Raw genomic sequence first — 26850 nt, 5'->3', positions numbered from 1 at the left:
TCTGTCTTCAGCTCAGGTTATGATCTCCAGGTCCTGGGATCAAGCTGAGTGTCAGGCTCCCTGCTCAGTAAGGTATCTGCTTGAGGACTCTCTTCCTCCCCCTCTGTCCTCTCCCCCACCCCCAGGTAGTGCTCGCTCTCTCTGTCTCTCTCAAATAAATAAATAAAATCTTAAAAAAAAAAAAAAGAGGCAGTTGTGATAAATGAATGGCTTAAGGAATATGGCGCACTCTGCGAATTGGCTGGCGTATAATATATTCTCAACAAATGTTAGCTGCCTTCATCATCACCACCAGTATCATCATGGTCATCACCAGCATCTTGGCTTCTCCACTTACCACGTATGTGACCTGAAACAAGTTTTTTTTTTTTTTTTTTCCTTTTGGAATAAGTTTTTGTTTTTGTTTTTTAAGATTTTATTTGACAGAGAGAAAGCACAAGTAGGGGGAGCATCAGGCAGAGGGAGAGGGAGAAGCAGACTCCCTACTGAGCAGAGAGCCCAATGTGGGACTCGATCCCAGGATCATGGGATCATAACCTGAGCTGAAGGCAGTTGCTTAACCAACTGAGCCACCCAGGAGCTCCTTGAAATGAGTTTTTTTAAGCACCTCTAGGTTTTGGATTCCTCAGTTTTACACTGAAGATAAAAATCAGCTACCTTCTGAAGCAAGATGGGACCAGGGAGGGAGACAAACCATAAGAGACTCTTAATCTCAGGAAACAAACTGAGGGTTGCCATTGGGGTGGGGGGGTGGTGGGAGGGATGGAGAGGCTGGGTGATGCAAACTGGGGAGGGTATGTGCTGTGGTGAGTGCTGTGAATTGTGTAAGACTGATGACTCACAGACCTGTACCCCTGAAGCAAATAATACATTAGATATAAATAAATAAGTAAATATAAAATTAGTTACCTTCAAGAGTGAGGATTAAACAAGATAAGGCACGTAAAGCACAATGCCTGGCAAATAGAGGAGCTCACTGAGCGGGTGTTATTGCCTGTTGGTTTGTTTTATTAAAGATTTGATTTATTTATTTGAAAGAGAGAGAGCACACGAGTGGGGGAGGAGGGTGAGAGAGAGAAACAGACTCCCCACAGAGCAGGGAGCAAGACGTGGGGCTCAATCCCAGGACCCCGAGATCATGACCTGAGCTGAAGGCAGACGCTTAACCAACTGAACCACCTAGGTGGCTTATGTCTTACTTCTGAGTACTTACTTACACTTACTTCTGAGTGTTTTTTGTTTCTGTTTTTGGTGTGTTTCTTTTGGTGGGGATGAGAGGAGTCGACTTCAGAGAAAGGTCTAATGTTATGGACTCTCCATGACATCCCACCAACTACCCTAACCCAAAACATTTTCTTCTGCAAGGTGAGGCCTGATCTAAGGATCGAGGTGTGGGTATATAAACCCCTCTCTGGAATTTTCATGTCCAGTCCTTACTCCATTACTGGCAGAGACCACAAGGAGCAGACATCTGGGTCGGGGATAGAATTGACTGTACAAGCACAAGAAGCCCCAGGGCGTCACACTCAGCTTCCAGGCTCCTCCTACATCCCTCCCCATTCTGATGTCCTCAATTCATGGCCTTCAGGGCTGCCCTGCCTCCTGGATGGGCCCACACAACCCAACAAGGGTCGGAAGGCTTTGGGGTGATACCTCCCAACAGAATGGACTGCACCTGGACCATAGGGGCAAAGACAGAATCCCTGGCGGTCCTTCTTCAGTCTTCCACCATCTTTAACTATCTCCCCATATTCCTCCTCTGCCTTCCAGCCTTGATATCTGGAAAGGTGATTTATGACCAATTCAGGGAAATTAATAACTCCTAATGATATACTCTGCCTTTAAAGATCTTCCCCTTTGGTCCTCATCCCCAACAGAGCAGAGAGCTTTGAGGAACAGAGAGGCACTTTGCTTAAGCTGCCCGTAGGGCACTGAGGGCTGGGGTATAGACCACGGTTTACTGAGCTCCCCCAATACTTTGCTCAGCAGAGGAGTCTAAGGTGCCATAAATAACCTTTAGAAGTCATGAAATCGACCTTTCTGCCTCCTAGCAGCACTGGCAGTTAACAAAGAATGACCTTGACCTTGAATTTCACCAAACCATCTAGAGGAGGACCTACAGAGATTGAGTTAGGAGTGGAATATTTGACATCACTTCCATTTTTTGTATAATGCATGGGACCCCAGAATTTTCTGCCCAAACATTGTCAAGCTTGCCTCCAAGCCCAAAGAAGATATTTACCAGATCAGTCCTTCTAAGGGTGACCCTGATGCTGGTATGTGTGCACCTCAGGCTCAAGGAGTCAACTAAGAGCGAGTTCTGAGGGGTGGGGAAGGAACTTGGATGCCTTGGCTGAGGAGTTCATATGCATAAGCAAGAGATCTGTGCAACTGAAGGAAGGGTTGGATATAAGAGTGGGAAGACAAAGGGGATACAGGATGAGGGCCAAAGCATGGACTAGGTCTCCCCTTGCCATCATGTTCTGGCAAGGAACTCCAAGGAGTCCAAGAATTCTAAATTCAAACCTGAACTTCCAGGTTGTCCTGAAGGTATTTTTGTCAAAGTAGGAGGACAAACCATACTTTCTTTAATGGTTAACTAGCTTGATTATAACGTTATGTTATTTAGACATATGGCTTGTGGGTTTCCATTCGTACTCTTGCACTGGGGCCTATGACACCCCACGCCCCACTGGGCTACCTTCTGGGAGAGAAGGTTTCACAGCCCCCATGGCTCAATAGTCCAGCTAAACCCATATGCTGAATAGCCTTGCATCTGTGCCATTCTCCAAATCACCCTATTTTGACTCCTAAGAGTGATTAGATCTTACCGGGCATTGAGTTAAGGATTCATATTTGGCCTATGTTTTGCACAAACCCTATACTAGTTTCCATTTCTATTTGCTCAGGGCATCAAATAGAATATAAGCTTTACCCAACTTCTAGGGATCACACACTTAATTCGATGTCATTATGGGCTTTGGAGACATGCCTGAAAAAGATGAGTTGCTTCAAATTTAGCTGACAACCCAACTTTCTTTTACTGAGTGGGGTGTGCCAGCCAAGAGAGAAAGGAAAAATTTCAGGCACAAGAAGCCCCAGGAGGCAATATGGGTAGAAAAGGGGATAAAGCAGCTAGTAGAAGAGGGACCTTGAATAAAGGCAGAAGTGTATACCAGTATTTTTTTAGGGAAATTTTGCTCTTCATTATGAGGAACTTGCCTAATTTTCCAAAATTAGGGCTGAGTCTGCCCTGAGGATGATCTTGGGGTGACAGCAGGGACCAAGGGTTGTGGTGCTTTGGGTTAACCAAGAGAAGGGATAGCGGGCATCCCGTTCTCTTCCCCAGAGCTGACTGCGTGCAGGATTTGGGGGTCATGACCAAATCTCTGAGAACGAAGCAAGGAGTAGTCACAGCAGGGGCGCTCAGGGCTTTCTGCACGATGAACTAAGATGAGCTGCACACTTGGCCTTGGTCCACCAAACTCCCTGCTTTTAAGTATGTGCTTTGGTTGTTTTTCTTTTCTGTTTTTACTACGAAAGTAATTCATGCTCATTAAATCAAATTTGGGAAACACAGAAAAAGTTAAAGGAAAAGAGAAACCATCCATGATGTCCTACCATCTGAATCCCATCCATGTAAACACTTGTTATATTTTCTTCCAGGCTTTTTTTGTTCTCTGCATAAATGATGTACGTGTGTGTGTGTGTGTGTGTGTGTGTGTGTGTGTGTGACAGAGAGAGAGAGAGAGAGAGAGAGAGAGAGAGATTGATTTTAACATAATTAGATCCACTTCCCTAAAGCACTGTTTTCAAGGCAACAGGATTAATGTGATTTTTAAAGTACTAAAATGAGTCATTTTAGGATTATTGAGCAACTTCATGTGGTTTGGTCAAAACAAAGTTAACTTCCCATTATCCTGTCATCAGGAATCACCTACTTTAATATTCAACTGCTTTTCTCACGGTCCATGTTCAGTGGAAAGGATAACAAGCTATTAAACGGAGAGATGCAAAGATAAGAAATACAAGCAAGGCGCACACTTAAATTTCAACATTTAAGGAAATTACTACCTAATCTTGAATCCCTTAGTCACAACAGACCTATTTCTGACTCAAGAGGTTAAAAATCAGGTTTAATTATCTGACCTTCCTGTTAAGTGCTATCCTAAATAGGATTAGGATTGAATTTTCACAGCATAAGTAACTTCACATTTACTTGATCACTTTCCTCCAAGGTGAGCAATGGAGGAGATCTGATGTAGCCGAGGAGCGGGTATCAACGGTATAAAAACAGGATCGTAGATTAGATTTTACATGGACCAAAGACTGAAAAACCAGACTTACTTTGTGAGAGCTCCAAAGAGACAGAAGTGTACTCTCAGCTCATTATTTTCTCAGTGAGTTTGAGAAAGTGTCCTGGGAGAACCATTTCCAACCACTCATAGGTTTCATACTCCTGGGCTTTGGTGGATACAGATCCTAACGCCTAGAAGATTCTATACTAATTCTCCACCTTTCTAGATTGATCTCTGAGAGCCGGCTCATATGGCACCACTCTGAGAAGTCCTCCTTATGCTTTCAAAATCTTTGCTGACAGGATCCCCTGTGTGGCCATTGTATGAGTCTGCCGTAACAATGTATTCTACTGGATAACAATATTTACAAATGTTTCTGAGAAAAATGTTTACAATGGTTGAAAAATCAAGCATTTTAGGGGCGCCTGGGCGGCTCAGTGGGTTAAGCCGCCGCCTTCGGCTCAGGTCATGATCCCAGGGTCCTGGGATCGAGCCCTACATCAGGGTCTCTGCTCAGCAGGGAGCCTGCTTCCCCTTCTCTCTTTCTGCCTGCATCTCTGCCTACTTGTGATCTCTCTCTCTGTCAAATAAATAAATAAAAAATCTTAAAGAAAAAAGAAAAATCAAGCATTTTAAACATATCTAGTGTACAGTCTTGCTCCTACTCCTGCTCCCACGCCTCTTACTTACTGTGTTTTTGTGTCTTTTCTAATTTTTTTTCATGCAAACATCAATACAAACCTATTACTTCCCCATCCCTGTGTTCTTACACAAAAAGGTACCTTGATATACATACCATTCTTGAAAATACATACTATTGTTTGATATGCATACTATCCAGTATTTTGCTCTTTTCATTTTAACTAATACATCTCAGAAATTTAGCTGAGATATATTTCCATATCGGTTCGGAGAGAAATCCCTCATTCTGTTTTAAAAGCTCTTTAAAATTAGGGGCGCCTGGGTGGCTCAGTGGATTAAAGCCTCTGCCTTCAGCTCAGGTCATGATCCCAGGGTCCTGGGATCGAGCCCCACATCGGGCTCTCTGCTCAGCAGGGAGCCTGCTTCCTCCTCTCTCTGACTACCTCTCTGCCTACTTGTAATCTCTGTCTGTCAAATAAATAAATAAAATCTTAAAAAAAAAAAAGCTCTTTAAAATTATAAAAAAAATCGAGTAAATGTTGTCCACATTTCCACGAATGATGGACATTTGGATTGTTTCCAGTCTTTCGCTATGCCAATGATGCTTTGTAGGCATATGTCAATCTGCCTTGTGTGTGTACGTCTTTGGATACATTCCCAAAAGCAGAAAGGCTGGGTCAGAGACTGCACAATTCCATAGTGTTGCTAGATAGCGTCAATATGCCATAGGGTTTCTACCTATTTATATTCTCATCTGAAATACGGAAGAAATCTGTCTTCCCACAGCCTTGCCAACAGAGAGTTGAGGAGGAAGAGAAAGTTTCAGAAGGAGTGGTTGGTACCACACAAGCAACGGGGACACCTGGCCAGAACAGCGTCCTGAGGTTCAGCCAATCTCTCCCAGGGTTGCCTGGGGGCCTCTGCGGGCTCCAGCTAAGCACATCTAACATGGAGCTCGCTGAACCCGGGGCCTCCTCTTGGGTTCTCATTTCCTGCTAATGGAATCACAATTTTCTCACATTTACAATCCTGTAGGAGAGAGTGTGGGCAGGTAGACTTTCACTTTTCATTTTACAAACTCTAAATTCTTAAGCTTTACAACAAGAAGCATGTCTTTCTTTTGCAAGTTAAAACCAGTGGTAACGTACTACCCCCAAATTTGGAAGTCTAGTCACTTTGGGGTGTTTTTTTTTTTTAATTTCTTCACTCAACTACTTTTTATTCTGTTACCTGTTTTTCTTTTTCTTTTTTTCCTGCCAGGTGCCCAGGGAATGGTTTTAAATCACTTAACTTTGCAGGGAAATTTATCAAAAAAAAACATTAATTGTAGCACTTTACAAATTATTCCTAAGCATTGCCCCCTGCCACCACTCTCAAGGTTTTTGGTTTTTCTTTTGAGTTTTGTTTTTATTTAAGTAATCTCTTTAACTGATGTGGGGCTCGAACTCAGGACCCCAAGACCAAGAGTCGCACGCTCTTCCAAATGAGACAGCCAGGTGTCCCCCTACTTCCAGTTTTTAAAGTGAAATTAAGAAAAAACTCCTAATGAAAGGTTTAATTAATAGTTATAGGAGTTGGGATACTATTTTAGGGAAATTTTACATAGTAAAGGGACGCTGGGTTGCTCAGTTGGTTGAGTGTACGACTCTTGATCTCAGCTCAGGTCCTGATCCCAGGATCATGAGATCCAGCTCCTCATCGCTCCCCTTCCCTCTGCCCTTCCCCTGTCTCTAAAAAAATAAAATAAAAATTCACATTGTAAGGATGTATGAGAGCTGTGTGGTATTTTTAGGTGCTATGATATACTTTTCAATCCAGAGATCCCTTATAAAAGTGCACATTTATAACCATTTTATACCATTTAGAGAAAAACTGTAGTAGAATTGTACTATCTTAAATCACAGAAGCTGGTAACTGTCATAGCTGCTTTTAGAATCACATTCTTGGTCAAATATAAAATTCATTTCCTACGATGCCTTATCAAAGGCATGCATGCTTGGCTTTATTTTGAGATTTCCAGGAATCTCATATAGTCAAGAGAGGAACCATCTCCTGGTGCCCTTGGTCTCCGCACATTCACTTTCGTACAGATAAGGACATCATACATGAATGCACCTGAGCCATCTTTCCATATGGCATCTGGCTCTTGGCCAGGTGACAGGGGAACATTGTGATCAATCTCATGAGGGTGTTGTCTCCCGACTGAGCTCACAGTTCAGTTCCATCTACATCACTGTCTCTGTCAACCTAGCAGCAGTCATTCAACTATGTTTCTAAATTGCATTTAATCTTGTTGCTTTATCAAAGTTAGTGAAATATGGGAAAATATAAATGCAAACACCAGTTAACAGTCGTGTCATACTCATAAATGTAGAACAACTGAGACAGAGGAAATCATAAAGAATCCAGAAGGTAGTGAATTGGGAGGCTCAATAATGAAACTCATACTAAGAATTCTCTATGCATTAGTCACTATTATAATCACTTTATATGATGTATTTGATTGAATTCTCACAATGCTATGTAAGTAATAAATGATGGAGGTACTATCATTCTCTCTGTTTTTATAGATAAGGAAATGGATTCACAATTTGTAGAGATGTAAATAGACTGACCCAAATTGGAAAGATGCCTTCCTTTTAGACTTTAGACAGTCAACTCTGCTCAGCTGGGATGGAGAAATCCAAATTTAAAGAACATTTACTGGGACATCTGGCTGGCTCAGTTGCTACAGCATGTGACTCTAGGTCTTGAGTTCAAGCCCCACATTGGACAGTAGAGCTTATGCGTGGGAGGGAAAAAAAAGAACATTTACTAAATTCTGGACTTATAGTCTAGGTAGGACTATATCTAAGAGACAAGGCACAATTAGGGATTTTATACTATATTTTAGCCCTTGGAAAATAGAGCTTTCTCCTTAAAACACACAAATCTGCTTTTGAATTTCATATATCTGACATTGGTGTGTATTTTCAGAAATATGTTGTATATGAAAGTAGGAAGCCCTTGTGGTGTGTGTGTGTGTGTGTGTGTGTGTGTGTGTGTGTATAATCTTATTTATTTATTCATTTGAGAGAGAGAGCATGTGCTTGAGGTAGAGGGTAGGAGCAGAGAGGGAGGAAGACGGACAAGCAGACTCCAGGCTGAGCGCAGAGCCCAATGTGGGATTTGATCTCAGGACCGAGATCTGGACCCCAGCCAAATCGAGAGCCGGATGCCTAACAGACTGAGCCACCCAGGAGCCTCTGTTGTATGTGTTTTGTTTTTTTTTTTTAAGATTTTTATTTATTTGACAGACAGATCACAAGTAGGCAGAGACGCAGGCAGAGAGAGAGAGGAGGAGGAGGCAGGCTCCCTGCTGAGCAGAGAGCCCGATGTGAGGCTCAATTCCAGGACCCTGGGATCATGACCTGAGCCGAAGGCAGAGGCTTTAACCACTGAGCCACCCAGGCGCCCCTGCTGTATGTGTTTTTGATGTTCATGGGAAGATGTGAGTCCTTTAGGGATGGTGCGTCTTTTTTCTACTTCTCCAATGCCGACAACAGTGCTCAGCAAATGTTTCTCATGGTGAGTGAAAATAGTAGTGGCTTGGAAACCATGCTGCCAACCTGCAAAGCACCAACACTAAGGAACGCTCTACTCCAAGCAAATCCCCCTACTGATAATGGGAGAGGCCACACATGTGGGGGGGCAGACTGAAAATCTCTGTATTTTCTGCTAATTTTACTGTGACCCTGTAACTGCTCTAAAAAAATAGACTATTAGAAAAAAAAAAGTAAATTCCCCCAAATGTTTGCAACAATATCTTGAAAAATATGTTATCTTAAATACACATTCACACACACAACTCTGTGAATGCACAAATATTTACAGTATCTAGAAACAGTTACAGGTGTGTGATAATAAAGGCAAAACAGATGTCACATCTTGACTATGTAAAAACATTTATAGGTGCAGGATGAGGAGTTGAAATGATGCTGACTGCTACAAAACCCATGCAGTTTGTTCTGTTGAAGAAGCGAATGGAACAGTCCTCACGGCCTCCCCAAGATAACCCTGTGTAGGTTAAGGTGGCCGATTGGTGGCAGGAGGCAAACTGTGGCACGCCCCCCAATTTGCAGTACCCATCATGTCCCTTCCTCAGAGACTCTGTCCCCATTCACCATCTTTACATAATGGGGTAGTAGCTTTAGGACACCACCCCAGTGACCACATTTGCTTGGAATGTGACTGTGCAGACACCTGACCCCAGCAACACCTTGCATAGGCTTATCAAGGACCTGTGACCCTGGTGGTGTGGTTTGAGCTGTGTGAGTCAGAGTCTCTCCTTCTTTCTCTTCCTCCCCTTTCTGTCTCTAGAACTTGAATCAAGAGACCAAGAGGAGGGTTCCCAGTGAGCTGCGGGCAGCATTGCTGAGAGATCATCTGGGGGCCTGAGTCAGGCCTATGACAATCTCAGGATACTTTGCAAGCCGAACTTATGGGAGGAGGAGCCACCATGAGGGAGTTGCTTAAAGTGGGAGAAGCTGGAAGAGACAGAAGGACACTCATCCACCCAGAGAAGCTAGGAAGCCAGAGGACACAGAGCTGCACAGGTCCACCTTCCTTTGTGTTCTGTTTCCCCTGGGCTCCTGACATATGTACTGTTAAAACATTTTTCTCATGAAGCAACCCTTGTGCTTTTTTTCACCTCCTTGTTATTAAAGAGACTAAATTAGAACAGCAGATAGCAGGAGAAAAAAGTCTCTGACCCTTGGAGGATATAAACTTAAAAACAAAATCAAGAACCACGAAACAGAGGTAGCAGTCAGTGAAGCATCTGCCTTGGGCTCAGGTCATGATCCCCCGTTCCTGGGATGGAGCCCAGCCTCAGACTCCCTGCTCAGTGGGGAGCCTGCTTCTCCCTCTGCCCCTCCCGCTGGGAGAGAGAGAGAGAGAGAGACACGGAGGGAGGGAGGAAGGAAAGATGGAAGGGGGTAAAAAGACAAAACAAGAAAGAACGGCACAAGTATGGTGGTACAGGGCCACGAAGTTTACTGACAAACAGTTGTTCCATTCAATCGTCCCCAAGGACCTCCGCTCAGTACAACCCTGTGTGAAAATTGATATTTATAGTGATGACCTTGAGTCTTCAGGCACAAGCTGCTTGACATTCAGCATATTTTCAGAAGGCAGTGAAGCATGCGGTTTACTACAGAAAAAATTTCCTTCAAGTTAAAAAAAGTTTTGGTTCCTTAAAAAGGCAAGGTTCATGCAGTTGTTATTTTTTTTTAACATATTTTAAAAATACATATATTTATTTATACATGCTTTCCTTGTTTGAGTAAAGACTAAAGATGACTATAATTGACAGGAAAGAGAAAGAAGAAAGAACACCAGGGTGTGGACATGAAGTTGATCCAGGAGATTCAGTTATCTGCAAAGCTCACTTCTGTGAAATACCTCACTCTTGATAGATCATGGAACATCATAACTAGTATTACTCATTATCAAATCATTTTTAATTCTGGAGGAGGTCCAGAGTTTGTATTCTGAATGTAACAGTCAAATTGAAATTAGAAGAAAGAGAAAAAGAAAATATTGGCTTAAATCAGAGAAAATATAATAACAAAAATGCATTTAATAAGCTGTTAACTAATTTTTTTTTTTCCCTGAGGGGCTTTAACTCAGAACCCTGAGCTCAAGACCGCGAGATCGAGACCTGGGCCAGTACCAAGCTGGACACTTAACCAACTGAGCCACTCAGGTGCCCATAATAAGCTGTTAATTTAAACATATGTTTAAATATTTTCTGCTCCTTTATTTTGTAAAAATCATTCTTTTATTTCAGTAAAGTAATTGTTACATTACAGTAAAACTTCTTTTCTTAAGATTTTATTCATTTATTTGACACAGAGAGAGAGAGAGAGTGACAGAGAGCGCCAGCGCACAAGCAGGGAGGCAGAGGCAGAGGGCGAAGCGACTCCCCTCCGAGCAGAGAGCCCAACATGGGACTTGATCCCAGGACCCCAGGATTATGACCTGAGCTTAAGGCAGCTGCTTATCCGACTGAGACACCCAGATGCCCCGAAAAACTTTTTTTCAAAGTTTTACTAATTTAAGTAATCTCTACCCTCAACACAAAGCTCCAGCTCACAACTGTGAGATTAAGAGTCACAAGCTCGGGACGCCTGGGTGGCTCAGTTGGTTAAGCAGCTGCCTTCGGCTCAGGTCATGATCCCAGCGTCCTGGGATCGAGTCCCACATCGGGCTCCTTGCTCATCAGGGAGCCTGCTTCTCCCTCTGCCTCTGCCTGCCATTCTGTCTGCCTGTGCTTGCTCTCTCTCCCTCTCTCTCTCTGACAAATAATAAAAAGAAAAAAAAAAAAAAGTCACAAGCTCTTCCTACTGATCCAGCCAGGCACCCCACAAAACTTTTTTAATATTAATCAGAAGTAGCATCACAGTATGTTACCCAACCATTGAAATTCTCTGCACTATCCTTTGTACAAATCAATATTAACATATTAGGAAAAGAGCAAAGATTTATTTTTTTATTATTATTTTTAAAGATTTTATTTATTTATTTGACAGAGAGAGATAAAAGGAGAGAGGGAACACAAGCAGAGGGAGTGGGAGAGGGAAAGCAGGATTCCCGCTGAGCAGGGAGCCTGATGTGGGACTCGAGCCCAGGACCCTGGGATCATGACCTGAGATGAAGACAGATGCTTAACGACTGAGCCACCCAGACACCCCAACAAAGATGTTTAAAATTGAGTTAAACTCTCTATACAAATGTAATTTTTTTTTAAAGATTTTATTTATTTATTTGACAGATAGAGATCACAGGTAGGCAGCGAGACAGGCAGAGAGAGAGGAGGAAGCAGGCTCCCTGCTGAGCAGAGAGCCCGATGTGGGGCTTGATCCCAGGACCCTGGGATCATGATCTGAGCCGAAGGCAGAGGCTTTAACCCACTGAGCCACCCAGGCGCTCCTACAAATGTAATTTTTAATACAAATGTGATTTTTAGGTCCCATTAAAAAAGAGGAAGAATTTTTCCAGGAGCCCCTGTTTGGAGAGGCTCCCAGTGTTTTAATAAATGGGTTCCTATTCATGTTGGGCCTACATCAGGGAAAATTTCTTCTAAAATTTGTAGTAGGACATTCCTACTACAGACTTACTGCTTATAGGGTAAGAGTTGGGGCCTTTGGAGCCAGGCTAATATATAGATTTGTTGCAGAAAAGCTGAGCAATATCTTGGGCAAGTTACTTCAAACTCAGTTGGTTTCTTGGTTTTCTTTCTTTCTTTTTTTTTTTTTTTTTTTTTTTTTTTTTGCAGTTTAATAACTTTATTTGTAATCAGCAACTAGTTCTCATCCACATCATCTGTCTGTAGTTTTTTGGTTTTTTTTGTAGATTTTTGAAAGTGGTGACAGGTACACAGGAAACCTGAGTTTGGTGGGTCTTCAGTGTCATTACATTTTCTGGACAACAGCGTGCAGATAGGGGATGAGATAGTCCTTATGCTGTTGGCCCTCGGAGCTTTGTTGCATTTGGTATCAATGCACCCATCTAAAGTCCCCATTTCCCTCGTGGCAAATTCCTGGATCTCTCTGAATACCCACTTGACATCCACTCCACGGATGCACTTGTGAACAATGATGGTGTGTTGGTGTATTCTCTGGTCACCTTGGTGGTGGCGGAACGGCCCTTCACCTTGCCATTCTTCTTTATGGGAGCTGGTCTGTCTGGCCCATGTTACAAATGCTCAGCTTAGTTTCTTAATTGCAAATGAAGTCAATAGGGTTGTATGGAAGATAAGATAAGATATTACAGGGTAAGCACTTAGCTCATAGCTGATACCTATTGAACCTAACAAATGCCTATTACGGCAGAAACAGTGATGGCCCAGGACATCCCACATTGATGTGACATAAGCATCTCTTTCACTGGTGCTTTGGTAAAGATTTCTGACCTAATTTTCCTGTGAACAAATTTTTCTTTAATTGCATTGTTGTGAATGCATTCTGATGTTCTCTTACAGTACTGACATGGAAACTAGTTTCATTGCCTTATTTTATCTTCTTACCAATTGTTTTCCAAAATGTATAAGCAGTGATTCTTTTCACTGCTAGATTCATACCAAATTGTGTTTTGTCTCCATTCGGATTTTTTTCTTCATTCCTTTTCATTCAAGCCCAGATAAAACTGCATTTTAAATCATGCCCACGTATGTGTAAAGTCTCATCTGACTAGCTCCATCATGTGTCTATAATGAGTTTTACAATTTTAAAAGTTGTTTTCATTTCATTGTTACTATGAGCTCGAATAACAAAGAATATTGGGTAATATATTGACGAGTCCTCTTAAAAATAGGTGTAAATCAAGAAAATTGGAAAGGCTTTATAAAGCAAGAATTTTGGGGGGGGCTGCAATTTTGCCAAAAACTTAGGGTGATCATAATCTATCATTCAAATTATCAGGCCATTTTGGGAATGCAAGAGGGGTTCCATTAATTATTTCACTGAGATAAAGGCATAAACTAGGACTCTCCCAGGTAGACCAGGGCATAGAACTGACAATTTATCTTCCTAAGATGGGGAAGGAGCGGGAAGGGCTTGAACAGATTCTTTGTGAAATGAGAGTCTCTATCACATGCTCATACTCTATATTCTACGTTCAAAGTGTGAATTATGGGTTCTGCTTTGAGAATCCAAGCTCTGCCCTTACAATATCAGACTCAGTTCTAATCCCTATATTTCAAGAAAAACACAAAGACAAAGATCCAGGAAGGCATAACTAACGTGATCAAGAGCTATGGGTCTTAATAATATTTTGACAGTTCCAGCATCTTTGAGAATTTGATGAAAGCTATTAACTCTCCCTGATGGAAAGGGCATACACAGAAGACCCCAAGATTTGGCATATACTTCAGAGGGTAGCAATCTGTCTAATCCTACATGAACCCACATCTGGATCCTTAACCTAGAATACATGGCAGGTGGCAGGAGAAAGGAACCAATATTCGTTGGCCATCTTTATACATATTTCATTTCACATGCACATCAATCTATTTTATAGATAAGGGAACTGAAGTGCAGAAAGATTACTACCTCACAGCTAGTTAAGTGACAAAGCCAGACTTCAAATTCACTTTTATGTGCCACTAAATCTTATAATCCAAGTACTGCTTAGACACACAATTTCTTTTTTTAACTTGGTTCCATGCCCAGCATGGGGCTTGAACTCACGACTCTGAGATCAACACCTGAGGACTCAGCTGCTTAACCGACTGAGCTACACAGGCACTCCACTATACAAATTAATATATACATTTATATTTCAATCTGGAAAAGAATTCTATTACAAAATCATGAAAAATGAACACATGCATATATCTTCATCAGAGTCCCACCTACTAGAATTACCTCTGAAAACTGGAACAAGATTATTAGGACAAATAAAAGTAAGCATTTAGGGGTGTCTGGGCGGCTCAGTCAGTTAAGTGTTGGACTCTTGATCTCAGGTCAGGTGTTGATGTGAGTTCAAGCTCTGTGTTTGGCTCCATGTTGGGTATGGAGCCTACTTTAAAAAAAGAAAAAGAAAAAAAAAAGTAAGCATTTAAAAAAAGATCTCAAATGTTAATACAAATGGCATTTAGTATCAAGAAAGTTTTAGATCAATCCAAGACTGATACATTGTTGATGGATTCTTAAAAGATTTTTCAGTGTCTCATTGTACCCCTGCTTTACTGGGAAAACAACCACATCTTTGCCTATCTCCCTTGAAGCCCATGTCAATCCGATTACTCATCAGGGTTGACTGTGGATGGGATGCTGGCTTAGGCAATATGTCATTTCCCACCTAAGCAGTGCTTCTTGTATAATTGGTAAGCTCCAATATTCCTTTTGGTAACCTCTGTTCATTAGTTCCTAAGATACCTGATCATATTCTGGCGTGCCCCTGAAATGTGGAATCAGTTTCCCTGGGAATTTGGTGGGTCCTTCCCAATGCCTAGTACAGAGTGAGTGCTCAATAGATGTTTTGCTGTTTCCTGTCCAGTTTGTACTAGGTCGCTGCCAGATGAATTCCCTAACCCAAAATGTAGCTCCTAGTATGGAAGTTCCTTGCGCAAAACCACTGTTGCTTTTCATTATATTTGTACCTTTCCTATAATTATTTATTGTTTTAATATTATCTTCTGGGGCTCCTGGGTAGTTCAGTTCGTTAAGCGTCCACCTTTGGCTCCGGTCATGGTCTCAGGGTCCCAGGATCGAGGCCCGTGTTGGGCTCTCTGCTCAGTGGTGAGTCTGTTTCTCCCTCCCCTCTGTGATCTGTTTTGCTTTTTTTCTCTCTCAAATAAATAAATAAAATCTTAAAAAAAAAATATAACTATCTTCTGTCTTGCTCCTTCCCAAATTGTAAGCTTGGCAAGGGAAGAAACCACTGTGCTCATGGTTGCTGTGCTGACCTATAGTAGGCATTCAATCATATCTATTGCCTCACAGCATGGATGATTACTACAAGAATTTAAGAATGTAGTCAACATGATTTTCTTTCAACTTTAAAATGGAGATAAAATTTGCATACCCTTCTATAAGGTATAATTCAGTGTCTTTCAGTATATTCACGAAGTTGTGCAACCATCACCACTAATTCCAGAATATTTTCATCACCCCAGTAAGAAAACGCATACCCATTAGTAATTTCTCCCATCCTCCTCTCCTCCCAGCCCCTGGCAATCACTAATTTACTTTCCCCTTGGATTTACTTATAGATATAGATTTTCCTATTCTTTACTCTTAGGTAAATGGACTCATATAATATGTGGTCTCTGTGCTTGGTTTCTTTCACTTAACATAATGTTTCCAAGGTTTAGTCCATGTCGTGGCCCGTGTCAGCACTTCCTTCCTTTTTAAAGGCTGAATAGTATTCCATTGTATGGACATACCACATTCTGTTTAGCCATTCCAGGCAAGATGATTTTTAACATCCATACCAACTCTAGGATCCTAGATCAAGTGAAGACCTACCACCAAAGTTCATAAAGTAAATCACAATAAATCATAATGCTTCATACTTTCTCTAAGCCAGAAGTTTTCATTTCTTACCTACCACAGATCCTGGGAGGACAGTCATGTTGTAACCCACCAAGATTACCTTCTGAATGCTTAAAACAATAAGACCGCATTCTCTACCTTATTTCAGGATTCTTCCCCCCACCTCCAATGTCCTCCTCACTGCCCACTTGATGCCTTGAAACTCCATATTCTGGAATAATTTGCCTTTGCAGGTATGGTTGTACAGCTAATTGTTCTCAACAGATAGGGTTGACTGAGGTGGGTGGGTGCTTTTTCCCTCACTTATCTTTCTCCTGTCTCTCTGTTCACTGCAGTGCAACTTTTTCACCATTCAAAAGTCCCCAAGAGAGAGACAGAGGGGGGAAAAAAAAAGAAAAAAAAATCCTTCCTTTGTTTTCCAAGGAAATTCAGGTAAAAGGAGGGGTAGGGGAAATGATATTTTTGACTTTCCTCACAATCCAGACATTGGAAAGAAAAAGGATTTCCTTTGGGCTGCAGCCACGACTCTGATCTTTTATGCTGATAAAATATTTCCTTCTTTAAAAAAAAAAAAGTTATGGCAAAATCATACCACTTCGGCTTGGAAGCCACACCTACCGTAATTTTCGCGTTTTTAAAAAAAAAAGAGAGAGAGTCTTACTCACTTTCACGGAGGGTTTTGCACGGTTGAGGTCTTGCACCCGGGAGCGAGCCGGGTCAGCGGCGCTCCTTTGGAAGCTAGCGTGGAGGACTACAGGATCCAGAGGTCTTTGGAAACTCCAGCAGCTCCAAGCTTGTTGGCTACCACGGTTTCCCCGAGGAGTGACGCTGTGAAAACAAACCGTGATTGGTCAGGCCTGAGCTGAATTCTCCATTTATGGACAGATTGCCCAGCCCGAACCGAGGCTCTGCCGAAGGAGTACAGAGTAAGTGGCTGAAGAAAGAAGAAGCGAGCCTGGGCAGCCAGGCAGACGCGCGGAGAGCATCGGGCTCACCTACGCGGGTTGCGAGCGCCTGGTCCGAGTGGACCCCTGCCTTTGACAGGATGTGCCCCGTCTGCTAAGTCGCCTCCTTCTCGCCCTTCACCTAGCGCCGCCGATCCCGCCTGGATGGAGTCCCCCCAGGGTTCCCATTGGCTCCTGTGAGTGCTTGGGTGTCGAGAGCCTGTTTTTGGCGAAGGGGACCAACTTTTGAAGTTCGCCCAGGAGTCTGCGATCCAGCCCCAGCTCCCTGGCAGCCGGACCGGGCAGAGGAGGGACCGCGGCGCGAGTCACCATGGTGAGTTGGTCGCGCGGCGTCCCGGGACGCCTGACCCTGGGATGGGGCAGGAAGCGCCGGCGCGGGGTACCCACCTTGGGCGCGCAGCCCAGGCCAGGGGTGGAGAAGGTGGACGCGGGAGTCGGCACGTCGCGAGCTCTGCCCGCCGCTTTCCGTAAACCCTGGCCAGGGGAGAGAGAGCGAGGGGGCCAAGGAAAACTTTCTTTCAAGTCTCTCTGGACGCCGCGAAACTTTTTGTGGCCGGGTTGCTATGGCTGCCAGCTGTCGGAAGCCAGCGTGTGGGCAGCTCTGAGCTCCGGGGCGCGGCCCTCGGAGGGGACCCCTCTCTTCCTGCGGGGCCGGTGGGCAGCGCCCGTGCCCCTGCGTTCCCGCCCGCGGCGGCCCGGATCGCGGCTCTGCCGCGCGGCCGCCGGCTCGCCGCGCCCCCTCCCCTGCGCGCCCCGCGTTCCCCTCCCCGCCGGCGGGCACGGGCGCCGGCTGCCTCCCCGCCTCCCCGCCTCTCCGCCCCCTGCGCCGCCCGCAGTTGTCCCGCCCGGCTGCCGCACGCTGGCGGGGGCGGAGCGGGCCGCACAAAGGGCGGCGGGGGCGCCAGGTAGGACGAGCACCTGGAGCTGGGCGGGCGGCGGAGAGCGAAAGTGGCGCAGCCGGCAGCCTCGCCGGCCTGGACTTCGCGGGGCGCGGGCCCGTTGCGTCTCTGCGCCCGAGAGGCCGAGTAAACACCCCCACCCCCCGCCCCCACCCCTTCCCCGAGGGCGAGGTGACTGGCGCTTCTTGGTGTACCGCGAACCGGTCGCCCGGGAGGAAGTCGAGTGTTTTGTTCTTTTTCCTTTGGCACTTTGGGAATACAGGGAAGTGGCTGACTTTTTCTCCGACTGGCTTCTGACTTTTCCTCTCCCCGCCCCCGAGAGCCCCAACTCCGCCCCCATTAACCTGAGCCGCATCCCCCCCGGGTCTCGGTGGGGTGTACGTTTCTTCCCGAAGCACAAAAGCAAGGACTCGGTTTTGAAGAGATGGACAGTCCATCCGAGAAAGAAAGAAAAAAAAGTTCTACTACAAGCCTTCATAGTTTCCACACTTGCTCCTTTTCAAAGAACCCTGCTTGGGTAGATGGCCTGATCCCCTTCTGGTTTGTTTTGTTCCGTTTTAATGATTGTGAATGTGGAGTTAAGTCAAAAACGGTAACTAGTACAACATCAATTTAAAAAAAAATCTGCCCTGCATGACCAGCCTGAGAAATGTAGCAAAGGCCCATGCGAACGTACGGTCGAAACTCAAAAGCAGCTCTAGACCCAGTGCTGTTTATGAATAAAAGAATGCTTAAAAACGAAAGTCTTTAAAAGGGCATCTTTGACACAAGCTTTTTCTTTTTATGTAGTCCAAAATTGTGTCACTTCTGCTCCTCCCTAAGAGGACACTTTATCTGTAAATAAAATGTGCTCCTTAAGTTTCAGGTTTTAAGAAGTCAGTCTAACCTACATTATTTTTGGAACCCCTGGGAGAGAATCATTTACTTATACTCAGTGTGTGGTTGGGTGGAGGAGCGCCCGAATTGGGCCACTACCTAATTGGCTGCTTGAATCTGAGCAATGTGATAGTCCTGGTACTTTGGAATTGCTATCATTATTTTCTGTGGGTCAATATTTCTAAAAAAAAAAAAAAAAAAAAAAATCAATGTGTTTATGTCAAGAGCTTCAAGAAACTTAACTGAATTCAAATACTTGAGAGCTACCTTGAGAAAATTAACTTTCCCTTAGTTAATTCATTTTTCTTGCTGGACACACTACCAAAGTAGTCTATAATGCCTTTTCTGGAGACCTCGGAATCTCCATGCTCAGTTCAGCTGCATTGCTTTTGAAGGTGGTTGATCAAATGGGTGCAGGGGAGGCATGTTAGAAGGAAGAGACTTGTTGCCAGACTTGTGTAATGTGTCTATGGGAGGACAGGGTGTGACTTACCTATTGATGGGTTCCCTGCCAACAGCGCAGATGGCCCCGTTGAGGGCAGCCAGGCGACTATCAGCGCATCAGAAAAAAGTTGAAACAGCTGCTGTCCTGAAATCGGAGATTTGCCATCGCTCCATCTACTAGATGTAGAGTAGCATGGCAAAAATGAAATGAATCGCTTCTTCCCTGGCTTGAGAGATTGTTCATTAGCTATGTGAGGTTGTCTGAGAACAGAGCATCACCCATCTTAAACAGAAACCTCAGTTATACTGTTTACTGTTTATATAAGATGCTTTCAAGCCAGATGAGGCTGCATTTTGTGTTTCACATCTGTCTGGGTCTGCCCAGCTGCATCCTTCAGATGCTCAGAACAGGAAGAGAAGGGGCATTGCCTTCCGTGGGTGTGGCTGAGGCTTAGCATGGAGAATAGAATTCCTCGGGCCCTTGACAGGGCTGTAGGGAGAGCACCTGTACTGTTGTTTGCGGGTTTGTGTGTGTGATCTTTTAGGAAGTCTGGTGGCACATGAGGAAGACTCTCCACTTGTCCCCACAGCCCTCCCAAGACTCATTCAATTGTGACTCATAAGGAATATTGTCATTTTCTGACTCATGAGCACAATATCCAGCTTATAGTTCACCTCCTGTCTCTTTCCTAAAAGTTCACTTTGGACCACTTTTCTCCATCTTTGGAGAAGCAACAACACTACCCGGCAATATAAATTTGTACCTTTTTCCATAGGAGACTTGAAGAGCTGAAAAAAAAAAAAGTCTCTGCCTGCCTTTATAATTCAGTGTACCTTGGTTAGGAGGGTACAGCAGTCTCCTTTGTCTTTTTTTTTTTTTTTTAAGATTTTTATTTATTTATTTGACAGAGATCACAAGCAGGCAGAGAGGCAGGCAGAGAGAGAAGGAGGGGAAGCAGGCAGAGAGCCTGATTCGGCGCTCGATCCCAGGACCCTGGGATCATGACCTAAGCAGAAGGCAGAGGCTTTAACCCACTGAGCCACCCAGGCGCCCCTCCTTTGTCTTTAATTAATAATCACACCCTACTAAGATTTCCTTTGTCGTGTGTGGCTTTATCATTTACAAGGGAAGTTCTGCTTTGTGGCCATGACGGTTTGAATGGTCTAATAAGCTAGAGCCCATGTCTGTAGCTCTGCCATATACTTTGGATGCAGAAATTATTATTCATAGGGCTTCTCTGAAGTTAAATATACTAAAATATTTAAGTAAGTCTGAATTGGCCATTCCTTCAGACTGTGGTCAGGTCACATTCCTTTTTCCTCACTTACGTAGTACTTGGGAGTGAATTGCACATGTTACTCATAAAAAGTACACAGGAATAGACCTAGGAACTTAGAAATCTGTCAGATAGCTGACTGCAACGTAGGTAAGTTCCTTTGGGTGAAGGCAGGGCGTGTATTTAGAAAGTCTGGAATCGATTTCAAATATGTTTTCTGGGAAGGTAACCTAGTCCATTCCCACTGATTAGTTTATCAGATTTCCTAATAGTTTCCGGGCCAAAACGACAGAATACAAAACCAAAACAAAACAAAAAATTGGGTTGAAGTACAGAGAAGTTTTTTGTGTTTTTTTTTTTTTTTAAGATTTTATTTTTAAGTAATCTCTACACCCAACACCGGGCTGAAATTTATAAGCCTGAGATCATGAGTTGCTCTTTTGATCGGAACCAACCAGGCATCCCCCCAAAAGTACTGATGGACGCGGTGGGGTTAGGGAAAGAGCTGGAGTTCACGACATTACCTAGGGGCCAATGTGAGTTGGCCAGCCTCATGGAAGAAGTTTGATTGATGCGACACATGAAGGGAAAGCCAGCGGAGCCGCAGATGGAGAGGGATAAGAAGTGGAGGAAGCAGATAGTTGGGGAAGGTGAAGGCCGCCTCCCCCACACTCTTGCTAGGGATTTCAGCGTTGTGAGTGGTTGCAAACACAAATATCTACAGGATACAATTTTTGTCGGGATGAGGCTGGCCCCTAGAGAGCAAATATGCTCCTCTAAAAAAGGCATCATTACTTGACCTTAGGTCATGGTTAGTTGTGTCTACCAGTTATGGTTAGATCGGCCATATTATATATTTCAAGGGAAGCTGGAAATCCAAATTGTTCTGCCGGACTTGCTAATTTTTCAAGTGTTCTGGCCATTGCTGAGAGGCCGAACACCTGCAGGTCAGCTGTTAGCAGCCACTCTATTGTAAATCTCAGAATGGTATCCCTGAGAACCACATGCTTCCTTCCATTCACCCACCAGCAAGACCGTCTAAACTTTGGCTCTATACCAGTAATGGTGTTTTATTAATACATCCACACCTTCCCACTGGGTTTCCCTTAAGAGAGGGAGTTGCCTGGTGTTTTCAGCACATGGAACCTCCAAGCTATCAACAGGGAAAATCTGCATCCAGATTCAGAGCTATCTAAACACCAGTGTAGGTATGTAAGTTGTGTGAGTGGTGAGGCTGTAAATTGAATTTCTCTTTCTTAACCCATCACCCCCAGCTTTGGGTGAAAATGCCTCCTTGCCCTTTCCAGCATGCTGGACCTCTGTTATTACTCCTTTCTACAGCTGAATGTCATGAATTTGAGGTCTGTCTCAGGGGTTCTCCTTGGGGCTAGATAATGAGCATTTTGGTAAATATGACTTGGAATACGTCTTTTCGCTCCTGTACTCAGTGTTAATGTCATGAGCTTAAGTGAGACTAAATAAAAGAGAGAACATGCAGTACTTTGCATTTCCTAATGAGAAAGGATTGAGTCTCATTACTTGGAAAGAACTTGTGAAAGCTTTCTTCATCAGCTTCTTTTTGAACCTATATACAAATGCAGAGTTTTATGAGCTTCATTATGGAATATGTAGAAATTTTGTACAGTCATGATTTTTTTCAAGTATGAGTCATCTGCCAATTTTTTTTTACAAAGAAGCAGCGATTATGTTTTCATCAGTATGTGATTAAAATGATGAGTTTTTAATATTTTTATTATTTTTTTTTACCTCGCTGGGATTTAATATTTACAGAGCAATAAGGGGTTAAAGGTTAAATGCCAAAGGTATTAAAAATAAACATCTTGGCCTTACAAGCACATTCTGTAATAATGGTAAATAAATTGTGTTTTGAATTTCAACCTCAGAGACAACCGCAGAGACAAAAGGTTTTGGAGCACCCTAGCGAAGTTGTTGTGTTTTCTTTTTTTTTTATTTTACCTATCTTTATGACAGCCACACTTGAGGGAAGCAGAACTAGTCAAGAGTGCTCCCCAAAATAGAATTATTGGCTTTATGGAACCTGGGACTGTACCACCCAGTGAAGTCAGCCTTCCCTTTTGAGTTGCCACCAGGGAATAGTATCATTTTTTTTTTTTTTAAAAGATTTTATTTATTTGACAGAGAGAGAGAGATCACAAGTAGGCAGAGAGGCAGGCAGAGAGAGAGAGGGGAGGAAGCAGGCTCCCTGCTGAGCAGAGAGCCCGATGCGGGGCTCCATCCCAGGACCTGGGATCATGACCTGAGCTGAAGGCAGAGGCTTTAACCCACTGAGCCACCCAGGCGCCCCGGGAATAGTATCATTAATGTACAAGGCATTTCTTTCTTTCTTTCTTTCTTTTTTTAAGATCTTATTTATTTATTTGACAGAGATCACAAGTAGGCAGAGAGGCAGGCAGAGAGAGAGAGAGAGAGAGAGGAGGAAGCAGGTTCCCTGCTGAGCGGAGAGCCCGATGCAGGGCTCCATCCCAGGACCCTGAGATCATGACCTGAGCCAAAAGCAGAGGCTTAACCCACTGAGCCACCCAGGCACCCCTACAAAGCATTAATGAATGGCTGTTTAAGAAACTCTTTTTTTCTTACTCCCTTTCTGACCTAAAATACTAGTGTTCAGCCTTATCACCCATCTTACTCACCAGACTTCATACCAAGGCCCTCAGCTGCTTCTGGAAGTTACATTCTGCCTCAAAGGAGAAAAATATGGGCCTTACCGAAGATGTGAAATATCATATAGAACAGGCTTTGGAGGACAGAGAGGAGGTGGCTCTTTCCAGGAATAAACAGAAGAACTGCTTGGAAGGGGGGCACATGATTCTCTCCCATGTTCTGAGTTCTGATATGTTTGGTCAAAGTTCATTCATGGGACTTTATGATGATATGCTACATGTAAAAAGTAAAATGTACCACATTGTAGAAGGCCAAGGAGAGTGTTTAAGAATTCTACCCTAGGGGCATCTGGTTGGCTCAGTAGGTAGAGCATGAGACCCTTGATCTTGAGGTTGTGAGTATGAGCCCCATGTTGGGTATAGAGATGACTGGAAAAAATAAAATCTTAAAAAAAGATTTCGGTTAAATGACTTCTGAAGGCTTAGAGAGAGGATTTGGCTGAGCTGGTGCCAAGATCCCAGGTTTTCTGATCCTAATCTAAAAAAGTTTTCCTCACCAAATTGTAGTGGTGGATTAGGGTCTATTTCCTTAGAGTCTAGACATGACCATTTCTTTCTTTCCTTCAAAAAAGCTGCTTGGAGATGGAAGGTCATTTATTTTTGATTCATTATTATATCAACTTCAAAAGATCCTAAGGAATAAATTTAGAAGAACTCAACCATGATACTGCTACCCTAACAGTAATTACTTTCATGTCTTTGGGTTTCCTTCCAGCCTATCCAAATGCACACCATTTTTCTGTAGTTGTAATTATGGGGCAAATGTACAAGTGGGGCTTGGTATTTTCCCACCTATTTTAGAATTCCTTTTCCTTGGTAAGCATATTTATCATATTTAGGTGGTAGTAGAATAATTTCCATGTAGCCTGATTATCCAGCCTGTCATAACTGTATAGAAACTTTGTCGCCAGAGCTATGTCCTGGGGAGGCCCTCTCTGTACCCCCTGGGACCACACGGGTCAGCAGTGAACTGCTCAGCTTCCTGTCGCTTCTGAGACATGTAGCCCCCTCTCTGGTGCAGAGTCAGAAGCAGGACAGGCAGGTTTGGGCGACACTCCACACTCCCAAGTCCTGGCTCAAAGGTGGGTGCCGTTGGTGTTCTCTGTAGATTATGGTGTTGGTACTCAAATATGTGACACCCGTGGGTGCTGAGGCCTCTGGCTCCAACTTAACAAGTATGAGTGATTTTATCAGAGAACGCAACTAGTTGGAGAGCTTTGAACCCCAAAGTGGAAAAGGCAACAGTAGTTGGAGAAGAGGTGATAGCATACGTGTTTAATATGCAGAATCCTTATCAAACATGGTGGCAATCACTGGGAAATCACAGATGAATTACACACCGCCTTGTGTGTAATGAACCCGATCTGTTAATTTTATGCTCTTTCACAAGCAATTGTATAACATATTTCTAATTTGAAATTTCTGAATCCAGGCATCTGTATCATGCTTCATTATTTCACGTACTTGGGAGGGAAGGCAAGGTTGATTAAAAAATAATCTATCTTAGTTAATTTTACCCAGTAGTGCCAGAGTGGGATAATTTGGACCCAAGAACATTGCCCATTATGAGTAATAAGGGTCTGGGCTTTAATTTCCTTGTTTTGGGATTTTGCATATCACAAAGTTTGGGTTCTGGATGATATCACACACGGAGTAAGTGGGAAAAGTAAAAGTCATGCCAAAAAGCTCTCTGACCTTCAGTAAACTAAGGAGGTAGAAACCAAGGGGAAAGAGATACCCCCAAGAAATCTAGCCTGTTAGTCCTTAAACATGACAGAAAACAAATAAAAAATTAGGATACCATAACACAAGTCTCTTAATGATTAATTGTCATGACCAGCATTTGATGCGGACAGCACCTTAGCATAACATTTCTTGGCAATAGAATGATTTGGGCAGTATCATTTTCTAATATAGGGCTTTTCAGCAACAACAAGAAAGTAAGGTTGCTTTTAGTGTCCCAAGTAGATGCAGACCTTTGTTATAGAAATTTGAACTGAGATGTAGAAGTACCTATGAAGCTACTTTAGAGCCTAAATAAAGATGGCTTCCTCTAAGACTTGGGAATGCTCAAATGCAAAAACAGGTCTACGAAGTGATAGCAATTCAACTTTACCCCATCAGATTGTCAGAGATCCCTAATATTTGGGGGTGTCCTGAGGTCTTCTGAAAATATGTTGAAAGCTATTGACCTGTCCCAACAGTGTTTGTAATAGTAAAACCAAAAATAAACAGGACCAATCTAAATGCCTATTAGTAGAGGAATGCCTAAGTATATGCGACTTACTGATAATAGGGTATCAGTATGGATAGATCTCACAAAAGTAGTGTTTGGTGAAGAGGCAAGTTGTAGAAAGATACATATAATAAAAACCATTTAAGAAAAATTAGGGGCGCCTGCATGGCTCAGTGGGTTGAGCCTCTGCCTTCAGCTCAGGTCAGGATCTTACGGTCCTGGGATTGAGCCCTGCATCGGGCTCTCTGCTCGGCGGGAGAGCTTCCCCCCGCCCCCGTCTGCCCCTCTGCCTACTTGTGATCTCTGTTGAATAAATAAATAAGTCAATAAATCTTTTTTAAAAAAAGAAAAATTAAAAACCACAAAATTATATATATTGTTTAGGGATGTATATATTCGTCTAAAATACAAATCAATAGACTGGAAAGATACCAAATTTAAGCTGCTAAAGAGGGAAGGAGAGCGCCTTCCTGGCTGGCTCAGTTGGTAGAGAGTGTGACTCTTGATCCCAGGGCTGTGAACTCAAGGCTTAGCTTTGGTGTAGAGATTACTTAAAAAAGAGATAGAGAGAGAGATGTAGAGAAGGGAGAAGGCTGGGGTCAGTTGACTAACTTTAATACTATTGATTATGTTTTATTTGCTTTATGTATTAACAAATTCAATAAAATAGTATCGTTAATTCTAGGCAGTGTGTGCATAGATGTTTATGTTAAACTCCATACTTTTAACATCTTTTTCCAATTAAAAAAAGACACATAAACATATAAATCTTCATATAGTTTTAGGAGGTTGGTAAACCCCCGAAGCCCATATGATTTCATTCCAAGTGTTGTAGCAAACATTGTGTTGAGATGAATATTAGGGAGTGTAGTCAATTGTGGATCTACGTCAGATTATTTTAATGACAGTTGACATACAATCAGATCATTATTAAGTCCCATTGAAATGTTACGTAAAGGGTCATTAGGGGTTGTATCCCAGGATGTTCAGTACATTAGTCACCTTTTCTTGCCCTATTGTGTCTGCTGGCTTTTGGTATAATAAACCACCCCAAACTTGGTAGTTTAAGTAATAAACATTTATTATCTTTTTCATGATTTGTGCATGGGTTGGGCAGTTGTGGTCTGGACTGGCTTCTCAGATCCCTGTGGTCAGCTGATGGCTTGGCTAGGGCTGGATGATCTAGGATGTCCTCACTCCCCGTCAGATAGCTGGCACAATTTAAGTGGGGGCAGTGGAGATGTCTTGGCCATGTATCTGTTGTCACAACTGGCCAGTCCTGGCTTGTTTACATAGCAGTGGGTACAGAGTTCCCAATAACAGTGAAAGAGAAAGCAAGCCTCAGCACACACGTTTTGTTTTGTTTTAAGATTTTATTTATTTAACGCAGAGAGAGAGCGTGTGTGCACAAGCAAGGGGGAGGGGCAGAGGGAGAAGCAGGCACCCTGCTGAGCAGGGAGCCCGATGCAGGG

The 26850-nt window shown here is 43.3% G+C and overlaps 2 protein-coding genes across 2 annotated transcripts in view; one reads left to right on the top strand and one right to left on the bottom strand.

Annotated features, from left to right (window-relative positions):
• The window catches only part of LOC111153191 (family with sequence similarity 81 member A), a 126579-nt gene extending 109903 nt beyond the window's left edge, over positions 1-16676 (bottom strand). The window contains exon 1 of the mRNA XM_022512054.1: positions 16645-16676. The gene's annotated coding sequence lies outside the window, so the exon portion shown is untranslated. The remainder of the gene's footprint in view (positions 1-16644) is intronic.
• Positions 16677-16688: 12 nt separating this feature from the next.
• The window catches only part of LOC111153190 (myosin IE), a 195201-nt gene continuing 185039 nt past the window's right edge, over positions 16689-26850 (top strand). The window contains exon 1 of the mRNA XM_022512053.1: positions 16689-17257. Coding sequence (XP_022367761.1) covers positions 17255-17257 — 3 coding nt within the window. The 5' untranslated portion in view covers positions 16689-17254. The remainder of the gene's footprint in view (positions 17258-26850) is intronic.

This window comes from Enhydra lutris, unplaced genomic scaffold, assembly GCF_002288905.1.
Source record: "Enhydra lutris kenyoni isolate GAN:26980312 unplaced genomic scaffold, ASM228890v2 scaffoldscaffold31, whole genome shotgun sequence".
NCBI classification, from domain to species: Eukaryota; Metazoa; Chordata; class Mammalia; order Carnivora; family Mustelidae; genus Enhydra; species Enhydra lutris.
This window is presented reverse-complemented; position numbering and strand designations above follow the sequence as displayed.